We start from the raw sequence: 15,814 nt of genomic DNA, 5'->3' as shown, positions 1-15,814 counted from the left end.
CGTCGCCGGTGTGGGCGGGCCTTCTCCGGCGGCGGGCGGGAGCGGCTCCTTTGTCGGAGGGCCGTGCCGGCGGCGGGCGGGGCCCGCGGAGGCCGTGCGGGTTCTCTTCTCATCCCCTCCCCTAACCCTCCCCTCCCCTCCCCTGCCTTCTCCTCCCGCCCTTCCCGGCCGCCGCGGGGCGGGACTGTCGGCGTTCCGGCGGCGGCGGCAGCAGCACCAGCAGCGAGCATGTCCTCAAGCAGGGCTAAGAAAGTGAAGATGGCCACCAAGTCCTGCCCGGAGTGCGACCAGCAGGTGAGGCGTCTGCCGGGCCCGCTCCCCTCCAGGGCCGGCCCCGCCGCGGGTTAGTGGCCGCGGGGCTAAAACGGCGCCCCCCGTGAGCCGGAGGAGCGCCGGCCCCGCTGTCTCCGCCCGTCTCAAGGCGGCCCGCCGGCGGGGCTGGTTGGGCGGCGTGGCGCCCTGGGGCGGTGCGGGGCCAGGTGCTGCTGCCGCTGGGGCTCCGCCTGAATGGAAGGGTGGGGAGGTGGGCTCCGGCCCCAGCTCTGGGCTGCCGAGGGGGTCCGAGCCCCGGGGCTGCGGCACCCGCTCCCTCAGCGCGGCTGCGGCGCTCACCGCCCTCAGCCCCCGTTGTCCCCGTCATCCCCCGGCAGCACTTCGGGGACCAGCGGCGCTGCCGGCTCCGCTCCGGCGTGCCCGGGTACGGTGTGCGCTGTCCCGCACCGACATTTTGCCGGGTCGGGCCGGGAGGCCTCTGGCAGCTATGTCCCGGCCGGCGAGCGGCTGGCGGCGACAGCCCTGCTTCCTGCTCGCTCTGCGCTGCCGCCCGTCCCTGCCTCAGCCGCCGCTGCGGACCGCGCGTTTGCCATAGCCGTGCGAGAGGCCGTCGGCTGAGCTGCTCGGTTCGGGGGGAGGAATTAAAGCTCTCTCCGTGCCGCTGTGGAGCGATGTTTGTGTGTGGTAAATAAGTTGCCTTTGCAGTCTCTGCTTGGAGTGTGGATTGAACATGGTGGTCATCTTGCAGCGTAGTGTAATGGTTATGTTACACTGAAGCGACGTGCAGAATTGTTTGTTTATACGCTGGTATTGTTTAGTAACTATGCAATTTATTGAAAATATAACGAACTTTGTCATCCAAACGACAAACTGCATTGTATAAATTACTAATGTGCCTAAGGCTAGCTGGGAGAGCGTTCAGTTGTGGTGTTTTCTCATGGAGTAGTTTAGACACAGCAAAATTGATATCTTTACTGCAATTTCTATCATGCAATTCAAATCTATAGGTGAACTGCTGTTTATGCCTCACTGCAGTTTTGTTATGAGCACAAAATGGAGTTAATTACACTTAAACATTAACAACGACGGATTTGAGCTGTTACTATATCACGAGCTTGTCTTCATTGCCACTTTTTACTGGTAATGATGTTGCTATTAAAAATAGGCCAGTTTGTTCCAGCAGCGCTCCTCTGCTGGAACAATAGCGCAGCACTGCAGAAGGCTGCTCTGGGGCTCAGGGCAGGGGCAGAGGCTTTTTCGTGTAATCATGAGAAACACATTTCTATTATTTGATACTGAAAGTTGGCTGGTATATGCTATTTTAGCTATGCTTAAAAAAAATAATCTCGTGCCGTTTTTCATTTTTCTTATAAAGATTAAAAAGTCATCTTATTTGTTCTGACTTGCATAGTTTTTATAGTGTTTCTACTCATCCTTGAACAGTTTGGAATGTTAAGCTGTGGGGGGGGCATCCTTTCATGTTTTAAGCAATAGATGAACAACTGCAAATGCTCACGTGTTAAGCACGTCACTGAAGTACTATTTCTGAGAAGAAATTGTGTACCAAGTTCTGGTTATTCATTTGGGGAAAGAAGAAATTCAAATAAGTGAGAAGTTGAATATGAGAGTGGTGGTGGGTTTGTTTGTTTAAATAAATGTAGTGAATGTCAAACCACCAGCAGTAGGAAGAACAAGTAAGCAAACATTATAGGCTTTTTAAGCTGATGCTGAAACTTTCATTTTGTTCTGTGCTTTAAAACTAAAACAGATATTATGCATATGTCAATGTAGATTTTCTGTTAGCAACTCTTCTGTGGCCAACATGTAATTAACGTGCATATGTGTCTGCTCCGGCACAAACATTGCTCATAGGACTTTGTTTTCCAGTGCCAAATGTTTTAGAGGACAAGAAACTAAAACCTACAGTACAAGTCAGCCCTTTTCAGAGTGTGGGGAAGCTCTTGTGTGACGCTTAAGTGGTTGTGTCCTGTACTAGCGTTTCTTAAATTCTTCCATAAACAAGGGCTTTGCATTTGTTTCTGATTTCTTCACTAGAAGTGGCATGCATGGAAATATTTAGACAGCCACAAATATTGGAGCACAATGTTGAGTAACACTTCTTAGGCTTTTAAACTTTTCCTGTTGTAGTTTAGATGTGTGTAATTTGCCATTTAGACTTTTTAAAAATAAAAAAAGAAGGGTTTTGGTGATATTTTCAAAATCAAAGCATGGCCCCATTAAACTAGGGAGCCTGAAGTACTTGTGGTCAATCAGAAGAAATAATTATAACTTCTTATTTTAGCTTCAGGTAAACTTTCTTGTATGATAAACTGTTTCTTTTTGGTTAGGAAAATGTTAACCAGAGTAAAATGGTGTTTGTAGGACTATGTTGCCGTAATAATTATGTTACAGGATATTATCACTGTAGGTCTTCAAAGGATAGTTGATATCTTTTAGTGAATAAGGCCCTTCCCATATAATCTCTCCCCCCTAGATGACACACACACCTACATGCCAAACCTGTAACACGAGAACAGTATTGTTCTGTTAAACACAGTTAAGTTCACTGAAAAATATTGGGTCTGCTCCAATCCCCTTGGATGGTTTTCCCCACTTTTTTTTTTTAGGCTGCGCCTGGAAACATAATTATTGGAGAGACCCAGGTGTTCAAAAATGGGCTTAAATGGAACTCCTGTATCATCTTAACAATACAGACAAACTATCTGATAGATAGTGTTTTTTAGTACTCTTATACTGGCTTATGGACAAGGAGAAGCACACAGAAGTCTGCTAAATTCTGAGCTTTAAGGTTCAATAAACCTTGATTAGAATTGGTTTTATGTCAGTGTATCCATAAAGGGAATTAAGTCTTTAGTTATATAAAACCTGTATCAAGAATCTATCTGTAAGCTGTTCATAGGGTGAAATACAAGAGTTAGGATGTGCTCCAGAAAGCAAAATAATTTGTTTATTCTGAGTATCAGTTAAGTTCCCCTTTACAAATTCGTATACTAATTTGGCAGGTTTTTTCCTAACTAGTAGAACATTGGAACTTGGTTCTTCCACATGTCCAATAAAATTAAGCAGGCAGTCATGGTTCTGTACTCCTGTTTGTTTCAGTGGGCATTGGCAAACTTGTAGAGACCTGTCTCAAAGAATTACGTTTGAGAAATTACCTCCTGCCTTTTTTTCCCCACTGTCGTGCTTCAACATGACTTGACTTTAATGTGTGTTAATCTCTTCCAGATCTCTGTTTAAACTTGCTTTGATTTGTGTTTTCAGTCTTGAACCTAATCAAAGCAATACGGTGTATTCCTTACTACTTTAAAAGATCACAAAAGATCTTAGCTTTAAGTGAAGGTAATGAGATTTGTAATTTACTAGCATCACTTTTTTTTAATTGTTCGGAGTAAGATTTTTGTCATTGTTCATGCAAGTGTGGCATTTCCAGATTTTCTCATTTTGTAACGTACTGCTCCTGACTGCTTAGCTGATCAGGAGAAGGACCATAGTCTCTCAAACTCTTCAACCTGCAGTCAGCTTTTGACTAACTGTGGTAGGTTATTTGCATTTTGAATTAACTAGATCCTTCTGTAACCACCCCGCCTTGTCTACAACCATGTTGTAGAGTGTGGTACAAATGCATCTGTTTTGCTTCGGGCTCTATTATGCCTTCTATTTAAAGCTGCTCCTGCTCTCTAAAGGAGTTGCTTTCAAATGCTTCTCAAAGTGAATGTATTCAGAATATACTGACAGTTTTAACTCATACTTTTTCTGTAATACTTTTTTTTTTTTTTTAAGTAAATGAAGGAAGCAAAACTGGGAATGTCTGACTGATTTGACTAGGGATATTTGAAAGCACTGAAGAGAAATTATATTTCTATTCTAATTCACCCGTGCTTTAGTCCTCTCCGTTTTCCCCCACTCCCTTTGACAGTTTGGGGAAAAGGGTTTGCAGTACAAAGTGGTCACAACAGCTTGATTTCGAACAACTGCATAAAGAAAAGGCTTGGTGGGTGATTCATAGCAGAAGCTGGTTTTACTGTGTTTAAATACAATTGTATAATAGTACAGGCCATAGTTTGCAGTACAGACTGAATTTGAAGAGGTATCTCTTAGGACAAAATGTGAGTTACTAGGGTTTTTTTCTTCTTGGGACAGGAATTTTGTCATAATTTGAGATGATCTGAAATATTTGTCTCTTCTCTTCCCAGGTTCCTGTTGCATGTAAATCATGTCCCTGTGGCTACATATTTATTAGTCGAAAACTCTTGCATGCTAAACGTGCTGAGAGATCACCACCCATCACAGGTAATACTTACAGAGATGGGAAGAAGGGGACACCAGTTCTTTTCCTTTATTTCTTGGAGGCAAAGGATAGAATATTTTACTTCTCTTTGTAAATTGACTGTTGTCAGTTCACTTTCCCTTGAATTTGTGCATGGTAGACTATTAATATGTTAATTTTGCTTGAATTTTGAGGGGGGGGAAGCTTGTGTGTTCAGTCTTACTTCCTTTGTTCTGGTGATGTTGGCATTTATTCTGTGTATATTCTAGCTGTGAATATTGGTTACTATGCAAACTAACTCCTTACAGAAAGCCTTCTGTTAATCCTATTTTGAAGCTAAATGTCTAGAGGTGCCAAAGGGATCAGATTTCAGAGTACATGCTGATTTAAGCTGGGTTTTCTGAAAGTAAAAATCCTCTTGTTTTGAAGAAGTTACGCTGAGTTGTGCTTATTCGTGAACACCTGAATAGCACTTTGTATAAAATTTGTCATATGTTTAATCTAAAACCAAGTGGGTCTTGCATCTCTCTGCATGGTTAAATTAAAAAATAGTGTATTTTTTGTGTCCAACTTGTGTATCTTTTTTTTTGATTGAGACAGTAAGAAGTTGGTTGAATATGCATTCTGGCATGATTAACATTTTCCTTGTGTTAATTTTTATCACTTCTTCCCGTCCTAGTAGGATTTAGTCAGAACAAGCACCTGTCAGGGAAGATGTTTAAAAAAAAAACAAAAACAAAACCAAACCCCAAACAACAAACCAAACCAACTATCTGATTTATAATGTCTACTTTTTAAAATTATCTACCAGGTCTACAAAATGGAAACTATTTTTTTTATATTTTGTATCACTGTTTTGAAGGATACTTATAGTTTACCAGCTTGTAGGAATTATATGACATTTTGCTAGATAACTGAACTTTCAAGGTGGAAGAGGTTAAGCAATGTCTGTGGTACTGTTTGACAGTATTGGCCAATTTGCTTTCCTCCTCCTTGATTGTTTTGTTTGAAAGTTGATAAAGTAGTTAGCAAATGAAGCTGAAAGCTATAACCTGGTAGAGCAAAGCTCTTGTATAATTCAGCTTTGTACATAGGAAATGCACTGGGGAGGAAGAACCCCATGCATGAATATATGCTGGAGGCCACCCTGCTGGAAAGCAGCTTTGCAGGAAAGGACCTGGGGTCCTGGTGAACAGCAGCTTGAACATGAGCCGGCAACATGCCCTTGCAGCAAAGGTGGCTAACAGTATTCTGGGCTGCATAAGGCAAAGTATTGTGAGCATGTTGAGGGGATCCTTGCCCTCTACTCAGTGCATGTGAGGCCACATCTTGAGTATTGTGTCCAGTTCTGGGCTCCCCGGTACGACAGGGACATGGACATACTGGAGAGAGTCCAGTGAAGGGTCACGAAGATGGTGAAGGGACTGGACCATCTCTCCTCTGAGGAAAGGCTGAGGGGACTGGGACTGTTCAGCCTGGAGAAGAGAAGGCTCAGGGGAATCTTACCAATCTACATAAATACCTGAAGGAAGGGTGTAAAGAAGATGGAGCCAGGCTCTTTTCAGGTGTGCCAGGACAAGAGGCAATGGGCACAAACTGAAACACAATTTTACTGTGAGGGTGACCAAGCACTGGCACAGGTTGCCCAGAGAGGTTGTGCAGTCTCCATCCTTGGAGATACTCAAAAGCCATCTGGACGTTGTGCTGGGAAAACGGCTGTCTTGGTGGCCCTGCTTGAGCAGGGGGGGTTGGACAAGTTGGTCTCCAGAGGTCCCTTGCTATCTCAACCTTTTTGTGACGCTGTGAAATACAGCTTTTGTATTAACATTAGTGACAAGTTACCCTGCTGTCCTGTTTGTACCCTGTGTCTGTACAAGATTAATGGGACAACTGCAGCAAAAGGAAGCCAGTTCCACAGGAAGATATAGGGGGAGACCGTGTATGTCTGTATTGTACTCATAAGATATTTGCAACTTCTTTTAGAAAACATTGTTCCAGTATTTTCAGTGATATAGCTACTGCAGAATGGTGCTGCAGCCTTGCAAATATGCAGCTAGTCTATGTTGAATGTTGTTCTGTGGTGACTGTACTATTTTTGGTACCCAAGCTTGTTAATCCATACTTAACTTACAGGTGAAACTCAGGTAAATACTCTTTTTTGACTCTAGTGTGTAGGAAAACAATGCACCTGTTGAGCATTAAGTATTATGAGGCCTTGTCATAGGCTACATTTGGTGGGACATGTATGCTATGTAATGTGGCATTTACTGACAGCATTATTGACTCAGCATCTTGATTTGTGTGAGCTTTGGGAATGATTTCATTGTTAGTGTCAAAAGAATCATAGAATCATATCATAGAATGGTTTGGGTTGGAAGGGACCTTAAAGATCATCTAGTTCCAACCCCCCTGCCATGGGCAGGGACACCTCCCACTAGACCAGGTTACTCAAAGCTCTGTCTAATCCCAGGGATGGGGCATCCACAGCTTCTCTGGGCAACCTGTCCAGTGTCTCACCACCCTCACAGTAAAGAATTTCCTCCTACTATCTAATCTAAATCTACCCTCTTTCAGTTTAAAGCCATTAACCCTTGTCCTATCACTACACTCCCTGATAAAGAGTCCCTCCCCGTCTTTCCTGCAGGCCCCCCTTAGGTCTGGGAGTCTGCTATAAAGTCTTCCTGGAGCCTTCTCTTCTCCAGGCTGAACAACCCCAATGTTCTCAGCCTGTCCTCAGAGGTGCTTCAGCCCTCTGATCATCTTTGTGGCCCTCCTCTGGACTTGTTCCAACAGGCCCATGTCCTTATGTTGGGGGCCCCAGAGCTGGATGCAGTACTCCAGGTGGGGTCTCATGAGAGCGGAGTAGATGGGCAGAATCACCTCCCTCAACCTGCTGTCCACACTTCTTTTGATGCAGCCCAGGATATGGTTGGCTTTCTGGGCTGCGAGTGCACATTGCTGGTTCATGTTGAGCTTCTCATCCATTAACACCCCCAGGTCCGTCTCCTCAGGGTTGCTCTCAACCCGTTCTCCACCCAGCCTGTATTTGTGCATGGGATTGCCTTGACCCACATGCAGGACCTTGCTCTTGGCCTTGTTGGACTTCATGAGGTTGGCATGGGCCCACCTCTCAAGCCTATCCAGGTCTCTCTGGATGACATCCCTCCCCTCCAGCATGTTGACCACTCCACACAGCTTGGTGTTGCCAGCAAAATTACTGAGGGTGCACTCGATCCCACTGTCCATGTCACTGACAAAGGTATTAAACAGCACCGGTCCCAGTACTGACCCCTGAGGAATGCCAATTTTCACTGGTTGCCACTTGGACGTTGAGCCGTTGACCACAACTCTGAGTGTGACCATCCAGCCAGTTCCTTATCCACTGAGTGGCTCACCAGTCAAATCCATGTCTCTCCAATTTAGAGACCAGGCTGTCCTGCAGGACAGTGTCAAATGCTTTGCGCAGGTCCACCTAGATGATGTTGGTTGCTCTCCCCTTATCCACCAATGCTGTAATGCCATCACAGAAGGCCACCAAATTTGTCAGGCACGAGTTGCCCTTGGTGAAGTCACGCTGGCTGTCACCAATCACCTCCTTATTTTCCAATTGTTAGCAGAGTTTCCAGGAGGATCTGCTCCATGATGTTGCTGGGCACAGAGGTGAGACTGGCTGGAAGATGAGTACTTTGCTGTTTGCCTATATTATAAACTTTTTTTTTTTTTGGCTAGTGGAAAAAACATGCAATGAGCTGTCTTGATGGCTGTGATCTGTGTATTGTTTTTTTCCATCTTATGGGAAACTGAACTTTTTGTATACTAGCAAACGTCTCGTGTTGCAAAATGCATTTGGAGTAGTTAAAGGCTTGATCCTTGTAATCAAGAAGTGAAGTGTCATTCTTGATCTGACACCTTAATTTCTGCATGGCTATCGTGCAGATGTAATTGTTCTGTAAAGGTATAGACATCTAACCACTTTTGCTAAGAGATTTAAAGAAAAAATGTTATTGGGTGGGGTAAGCACTAAGAGTAAATTAAGAACAAAGATGAAAACAACCCTAGATCATACCATCTCTATTCATTTGCACAGAAAACAAGAGTGAGGCCAAAAGGAGACGGACAGAGAGAGTTAAGCGAGAGAAGATAAATTCTGCAGTAAATAAAGACTTAGAAAACCGAAAAAGATCCAGGTCTAACAGCCATTCAGATCATAGCAGACGAGGAAGAGGAAGACCTAAGAGTGCCTCAGCCAAAAAGCACGAGGAAGAAAGAGGTATGAGAACTGGAGAAGTGTGTTCATTGGGTTTTCTTTAGGTGTGAAGATTGGGGTTTTTTTGTCAATAAACCTTTATACCATTCAAACCATTTAAGTAACTAGACTAGTTCAGCCAATATCCAATATCTTAATACGGGGAAGGGACTGTTCCACATCTGTAGAGACCTCTGATTTTATGTTCCAGTGTTTAATTGGAACTAACTATGAAGAACTAGGTCTGTATTTTTAGCCACCAGATCAAGCTTCAACATACAGGACTGTAGTGCTTAGTAGGTTTTTTTTGGTTTGTGTTTTTTTTTTTTTTTAGGTACTGCTGCTCTATATCACAAAGACAAACAATGTAATGATGTCTGTTATCAGAGTGTGATTATGGTGACTGGATCGCTTAAAAAGTTCCTTGAAACCTTTTGGAGGGCCGAAGTAAAAAAAGCATCTTGAGTCACTACTATGACCTGAATTTTTGTCCCATGTTTCTCCAGAGTTATTCTCTGGAGGAAAGAATGCCTCCTTGCTTGTTAAGGTTCCTTGGTGACCTGCTGTTCTCAGTCTTTATACAATAAAGTGTTACACACAATAGAGTAATTTTGGAGCCCTTCAAGTACGTGTCTGTCACTTAGGATTCCTGTTTTTTTAAGAGACTACTGACACTACATTTGCTGTCTATGGTTTTGGAGATATTAATTTTAGGCCTGAGTAATTAATCCAAAACTTAGCATAGACTTAAAAAGGCTGGAAGGCAGTTAGGAGGAGAAGAACAAGACTTTGTATAAATGCTCAGAAGATCTTGTTCTTAAAACTGCTGAAACCATCAAGCATGCCTTGTGGCATAACTCAGAAATGCAATTGTTTGGTTTTTTTCCCCTGCTACTTTATTTGTTGACAAAAATGGGCATTAATCCATGTTGCAAAGTGAGTTCCCTTAACTTCTAACTTTTCAAAATCGATTTTGTTGTCTGTGCTGTTTAATGTAAATCTCTTTGTTCTTAAAGTTTCTTTCTTATAAAAACAAAATATAAATTGGGATTTTGTTGGTTTAGTGCTTTGGCTGTGGAAAGAGGAGATAGAATTTGATTTCTGTATGTTTTCTGGATGGCAATTGCTTTACTGTAATAGGAATACACTTATCTAGTCTTTTCACTGTTGCATATGGCTTATTGATGTATGTGGCTTCACTGAATACAGAGCTTCCCTATTTGTTACTGATCCAAGCTGGACTTTGTCTAGCACCTATAGGATTGTTTCTAGGCATTTTACTGCCGGTCCAGTTCACACACAGCTTTGGCTTGAGCTTGTTTGGTTGCCCTAAAAAAGTAAATCTTTCCTGTCCCCTGGAAAAGAGGAAAGCAATCAAAAGAAAATATCCATTCTCTTAATGCATGTTTTATAGTCTCCAAAAAGCAAGAATTGAAAGCATGGGGAATATTTAGAGCACATGTTTTCCTATCCAAAACAAGTCTGAATGTTTTTAACCTCTTGTTGTATACTCCAAAGTGTGACAATATGCCAGTGCTCTGAGATAGAAAACTAGAAATACGGACGTAGTGAGATCTTTGTGTAAGAGTGCGTGTGGTGTGTTGTTTTCCTGGTGTTTGGTGTTGTGTGTGGTTTTTTTTTGTTTGTTTTAAAGTTGAATCTCACTTGAGAAGATTGCCTTCATCTTCTTGTCCTGCCATCCCCTTTACTTGGTACTGTGGCTGCTGCTACCATTTCTTCCTCGACCTCTTCTGCAGAGCTGGAACAGAGCTTGGATTCACACCCATTTGTGATTATCTTTGCTCCTCACCAGTGCAGCACACCTTACTGGTTAGGAATAAGTGGGCTTAGGATATTTTCTTACTTCTGACTTGTTTCCTATTATGTCAAACTGGAATCTGTGTAGACCACTGTGGTAATTATTGGGCAGATTTAAAAAAACAAGCAAAAAGTTGATATATATGGCTGTCATGGCTATAAAAATAAATTCAGCAGAGAACCCATAATTTTGTAAGTAATTACTATAAAAAAAGTTAACATTAACTTTAGAATTTTAGAAACATTCTTCCTTTACCAAACCTGCTGCTTGATAGTGTTGCTTGTGTAAAAGCTTATTAAGCAACTCTAATTTCTCTACTTCAATTAAGGTGATTTTTTTTGTGACTCATTGCTAGTCTTTCTATCACTCTACGTAGTGTCGAAAGTCAGCTTTGGAGTGCAAGACTTGAGCTTAGTGTTAGAGTATTTTATTTCCTTGCCTATTGTATATTTCTAGGATATTTTGGGTACACATTACTTGCCACTGGAGATTGTGTTATTCTTTCCTCCAAAGGACTCGGAGATAGGCCACTGTTTGCAGAGCTATTAAATATTTGGTGCGTCTTAGCCTTCTGCAATGCCTAATGAAATTGTAGACGAAAAACAGGAAAACAGAGAACTCCTGAATTATAATAGCATGCAAGAGCAGATAATCTGTCTGTTTGAAGATAACCCAGCTGTGAAATTTTTCTTCCTAAAGACACCCGTGACATCTGTAGCTTCGCTTCCTTGCTTATGTTGCGCTCTTTTCATGCATAGCATGCTTGTTCCCAGTTATGTCTGTGCCTTTGACTAGTTCTTTTGTATCCTTCCTGACTGGTTCACATTAGAGCAAAGAGCTGCAGGATTCAACAGCAATTAAGAACAGGAGAAGCAAAAGGGCTTTTAAAAATAAGTTATTTTTCCTGCGGATTTAGTAAGAAGGAATGGAGGGGGAGGAAGAAGGAAGCTGATGTAGATTGGGGGGAATATGGCAGAGTGCTGGGAACTAGAGAATATTCCTATCACGTGTTTCAGATCCATGTGATGACCCTGAAAAATAGGAACTTCTCACTGCAGACTTGGCTTGTCAAAATTGTCACTTAATTTCTTTGTCAGAAATGTGACAATATATTTTGAAAACAGAAACTTCATAATAATATGATTGTGATTTTTGTTGTGGTGTTTTTTTTATTTTATTTTACTGTGTGGGACTGTGATACACAGCTAGACAGGTTCCCAGGCTGCCTTGTTATCTAGGTTATATATAACTTGATTATATTAAAACAAACAAAACCCCTTGTGTGCTCGAGGAAGTGGTATTGGTTATTCTGCTCTTGAAAGAGGTTACCATCAAGTGAGACTGGGTGGCCTGGTGTCTATTACTAAAGCATTCTTGATACTTAAGGGGTGAATCTTTATAAAGATATATACATTTCAGTATCCTGATAAAACTTAAACTGAATTAATTTTCTTGACCCAAGTTTTCCTTTTCTAGTAGTTTCCAACTGTATTACTCATGCATTTGCTTGCCCAATGTGCACATTTGAAGTAGTTTACTATCTTGGATAGCAAATCTCTGAACATTGGATTTTGAATCCATACAAAATTTGGTGTGTGTGTGTGGCCATATTTGATTTATACATAGATCACAATTTTAAGGGCTGTGGAGCTAGTGGGTTGCAGGAGATCTGGGGATATGAGAGACATGCTACAGAAAGACTGAATATTTTCACCTAAAAGCCTCTTAGTTGTATATCAAAAGACTCAGTATTTTTAACATCTTACAAAAATGGTATTGTGATTCTGCAAGACAGTTTTTTTGCTAACAATAGAGAAGTGAGTCAAAACTACTTTCAGATAAGACTGCGAAGCGGAAAGTTTTAATAGAGTCTGTAGAAACCACAGTATCCTATGAGTAGCATATGGTAAAATGTCAGGCAGGTGCAAGCTATTCACTAGTTACTGATGAGAACTGGATTTGTCTTGAGAATGCATAAAGCTTGCAAGCCTGTGTTAATCCCTGATGCTGTTTGATCTCAAGATTTCAATTTTTAAAGCTGAAGTCTCAGAACAAGCCAGTACATTGGGAGGACAGCGGGAAGGGAAACTTAAAAAAAAAAAAAAAAAAAAAAAAAAAAAAAAAAGCTTTCTCAAGTCTACAATCTGTTAACAGTTACCAGGGAAAAAAAGTATTTTTAATTTTTGCTGGGTGCTAACTGGTGGCTGAATTTGCTTGGATCAGGAAGTATGAAAAAAGGGGAGGGATTTAGGTATCAAAACAGAAAAGGTTGATGTGGATTAGCCAGTGTGCATAATGTCTGTGTTCAGAACAACTCCCAGCATTGTTAATTTGTAAATGGTGGGAGGAAGGAAGTGGAGCAACCCAGACTGAGTGTACATATGGAAACTGATTTGTCTTAAATGACAGGGTAGGACTTGCAGTGACACTCAGTTTCTCAGCTGAGCAGAAACTCAGCTTTCATTTCAAATGCAATACACTAGAGAATATTGTCTTGTGTAGCCAGGGAACAAGCAGAAATCATTTACATTCCAAATATCAAACATGCTTTGATTTGTTTTACTTTGCTAAGGGAAGTTGCTTGCTTTCAGACTAAAAACTGTTGCGTCTTTGTGTGTCCAGGCTCCTCACTAAGCAATTTTACTTGCAGGGAAAGGTGAGCTTATGTGTGAGTTAAGTTGTTTAGAATCTTTAAGTAGAGGGTTTTGTTGCTGTGTGCCTCTATCAGTATTAAATGAGAACACAGTGGTAAAGGATTTTTCAGTTTCCCCCGCTTAGTTGTTTAACACAAGCACTTGACTTCACAGGGAAGGTAGTCTGTTGGAATGGTGTCCAGAGCTGTAACACAGACAATCAGATGTGAAGCCCAATCTAAAAATGTTATTATGAATATGGAGGCATTGAAGAAATAACCATGTGAGTAAATAGAGATAGGAGATGCTGGGATCTTTTTTCAACGTGGTTGTTCTGTTATTTTCCAATGCAGCTTTGTTTTTCACCTGCCTATTGCTGATTTAGGTGTCTTGGTGGAGCAGTCTGCCAGTGTGCTGTGGTCAAAAAGAGTGTGCACATGTGTGTCTGTGTGTTAATGAGACAGAGGGGTCTGTCAGCTGAGTGTTGTGTTGTGATTGTAAATTGGTCCAGGCTACCGTGGAACTTGGATTAGAGATGGAGTTCCGCAGCTAGAAACTAGCCTTAAAGCTCTATATGTATTCTGCTCCTCTCTGCCTGCAGGCTTGGTCTTCTGCCGACAAAGCTGTTTGTTGTTGGTTTGTTTTTGTTTTTGGTTTTTTTTTTTTTTTCCTTAATGAGTTGTGTCAGTTACCTATGGCTAGCTAAAGTGGGATATAAATAGTCAAGAGCTGGAGTAAGTGGTATTTATGAAAGTACTATTTATTAGTTTTGTCATATGCTATAGTGTAACTTAGTGTACTTGAGCACTGAGTATGGAAACTTCTTGATGGTTTGCTGTTGTGTATCTGTAGCCTTGAAAGAAGCCAACATCAGCAGAGGGATTTCAGAGGCTTTCCCTTGCTGACTGAGGTGCTAGCATTGTTCTATATCTGGGATAAGATTGAAAGTCTGTGGTATAGAAATTCCAGAAGTGATCATGGTGACAAATTGGGAACCTGACACCTGCCATGTATCTGCTCTTTGGTCTTGGACACTAATTAAACTTTTGTGTTTCTGTTACTTAGATGTGAAATACGGGGATAAATGTCATATTTAATGAGGATATGGTGAAATATCTTTGATTTCTAGGATGGGAGGTGTTCGTGTAAAAGCAAAAAAAAAAAAAAAAAAACCTCCCCAAAACTGGAGGAACACTCGAATACGCTTTTGTGCCAGGAATCAATATAATGTTAGTGACTCATTCTTTCTTTGTCATAAAAGAACAGAAATTCAGTCATGCTTTTGGATGACTAATTCTGTGACTCTTCTAGCACCTTTGTGTGCTTCCATTCCTTCCTCCTCTCTCTGTCCCTCCCTGCGTAGGAGTTGATTGTCTAACTTCTTTTCAATTCCAGTACTCCATTCCACATCATTTATTAACTACTATGTAACGTGAATTGACTGCGGATAATGGAAAAAGCTTCTAATAGTGACTTTTTTTTCTTCTACAGAGAAACAAGAAAAAGAAGTTGACATGTATGCTAACCTTTCAGATGAAAAGGCCTTCGTATTTTCAGTGGCCTTGGCGGAAATAAACAGAAAAATTATCAATCAAAGACTTATTCTGTAACTTGTAAGCACAATCTGAGGCATTTATATGCAGAATGGCTAGCATATTTCCAAGGTGTCATGGACTCTCGGAAAGTGTGTTGTCTGCACCATCAAGGACCATACTATTTCCTGTTAAAATTCTGCTGTTGTTCTTGGAAGTCGAATTCTGTCTCTACAAGTCAGAAAGAAAGTGTTCACAAGATTGTGCTATGAAAAATCAGAAAGCAGATATGTTTTACACCTTGAAGACAAATGCTAAACAAATGCACAGAGAGACTGCACTCATTCCAGAGCACTTCTTTTGAATTTGCTGCCAGAAATGCAATATTTTAAATATTTTCAGAAATAAATGATTTTCCTTTAAAATTATATATTTCAGATTTTTCAGCTATGTTGCAGTTTACGTATGTACAGTTCACATAACTTTTTAATAAATTGATATTCCATTATTTTATCGAACTGGGAATTAAGTACATTTGTGATACTTTAGGGTGTGTTGGTTTTAATCCTTTTAAATCTGGTATTCATCCTAGGGATGACTTTAGATTTGCATTTTTTAATAGGTGTGATATAATTCCGATAGGAAGAAAATTAAAGTGATTTCATTTGGGGGAGGATTATTCTGCTTGACAACTTCGTATTGTTTATGAATTCTCTCCAGAAAATTATTCCCTGTTACATAGAGTTGTTTTTTAAAAATCACATATTTTTTGTGGTCAGACTCCTGAAGTCTGAGAGCTAAGCGCTGGTTTTGTAACGACTGTTTGCTGGGTGTCTGCCTTGTCCAGATGGTAAGTACTTCTCCCGTACTCTTTCTTGGCCTATCACTCACTGGAGAGGGAGAGAAGCAGGCATCAGAGATGCAGACCTGCAGCTAGCATTTTCTTACTGGTATTTCCAAATGATGGAGGATATGCTAGTTCCTTTTATTCTCATCAGCTTTTTTTGTCCGTCTTTTTAAAAG

The 15,814-nt window shown here is 41.2% G+C and overlaps 1 protein-coding gene across 2 annotated transcripts; it reads left to right on the top strand.

Annotated features, from left to right (window-relative positions):
- Window positions 1-174: 174 nt before the first annotated feature.
- Window positions 175-15,304, top strand: LOC309676756 (UPF0547 protein C16orf87). 2 transcript variants are annotated; one of them, XM_082489386.1, is made up of 5 exons: window positions 175-294; window positions 4,488-4,584; window positions 8,176-8,221; window positions 8,649-8,831; window positions 14,751-15,304. In XM_082489386.1, the coding sequence occupies exons 2-5, from the start codon at window positions 4,549-4,551 to the stop codon at window positions 14,867-14,869; spliced, it is 384 nt and encodes a 127-aa protein (XP_082345512.1). In that variant the 5' UTR covers window positions 175-294; window positions 4,488-4,548; the 3' UTR covers window positions 14,870-15,304. The 2 variants fall into 2 exon arrangements, with proteins under 2 accessions (XP_082345512.1, XP_082345511.1); XM_082489385.1 differs by lacking the exon at window positions 8,176-8,221 and having other exon boundaries at window positions 181-294.
- Window positions 15,305-15,814: the final 510 nt, after the last annotated feature.

The sequence above is a fragment of the Vanellus vanellus genome, assembly GCF_965231255.1.
Source record: "Vanellus vanellus genome assembly, chromosome: 12".
Classification (NCBI taxonomy): domain Eukaryota; kingdom Metazoa; phylum Chordata; class Aves; order Charadriiformes; family Charadriidae; genus Vanellus; species Vanellus vanellus.
This window is presented reverse-complemented; position numbering and strand designations above follow the sequence as displayed.

Coding starts and splice junctions, on each gene's coding strand:
- LOC309676756 (XM_082489385.1), top strand. CDS start 229: ATGTCCTCAAGCAGGGCTAAGAAAGTGAAGATGGCCACCAAGTCCTGC. Junction 295..4,487: donor GCCCGGAGTGCGACCAGCAG/GTGAGGCGTCTG, acceptor TTCTCTTCCCAG/GTTCCTGTTGCATGTAAATC. Junction 4,585..8,648: donor GAGATCACCACCCATCACAG/GTAATACTTACA, acceptor TCATTTGCACAG/AAAACAAGAGTGAGGCCAAA.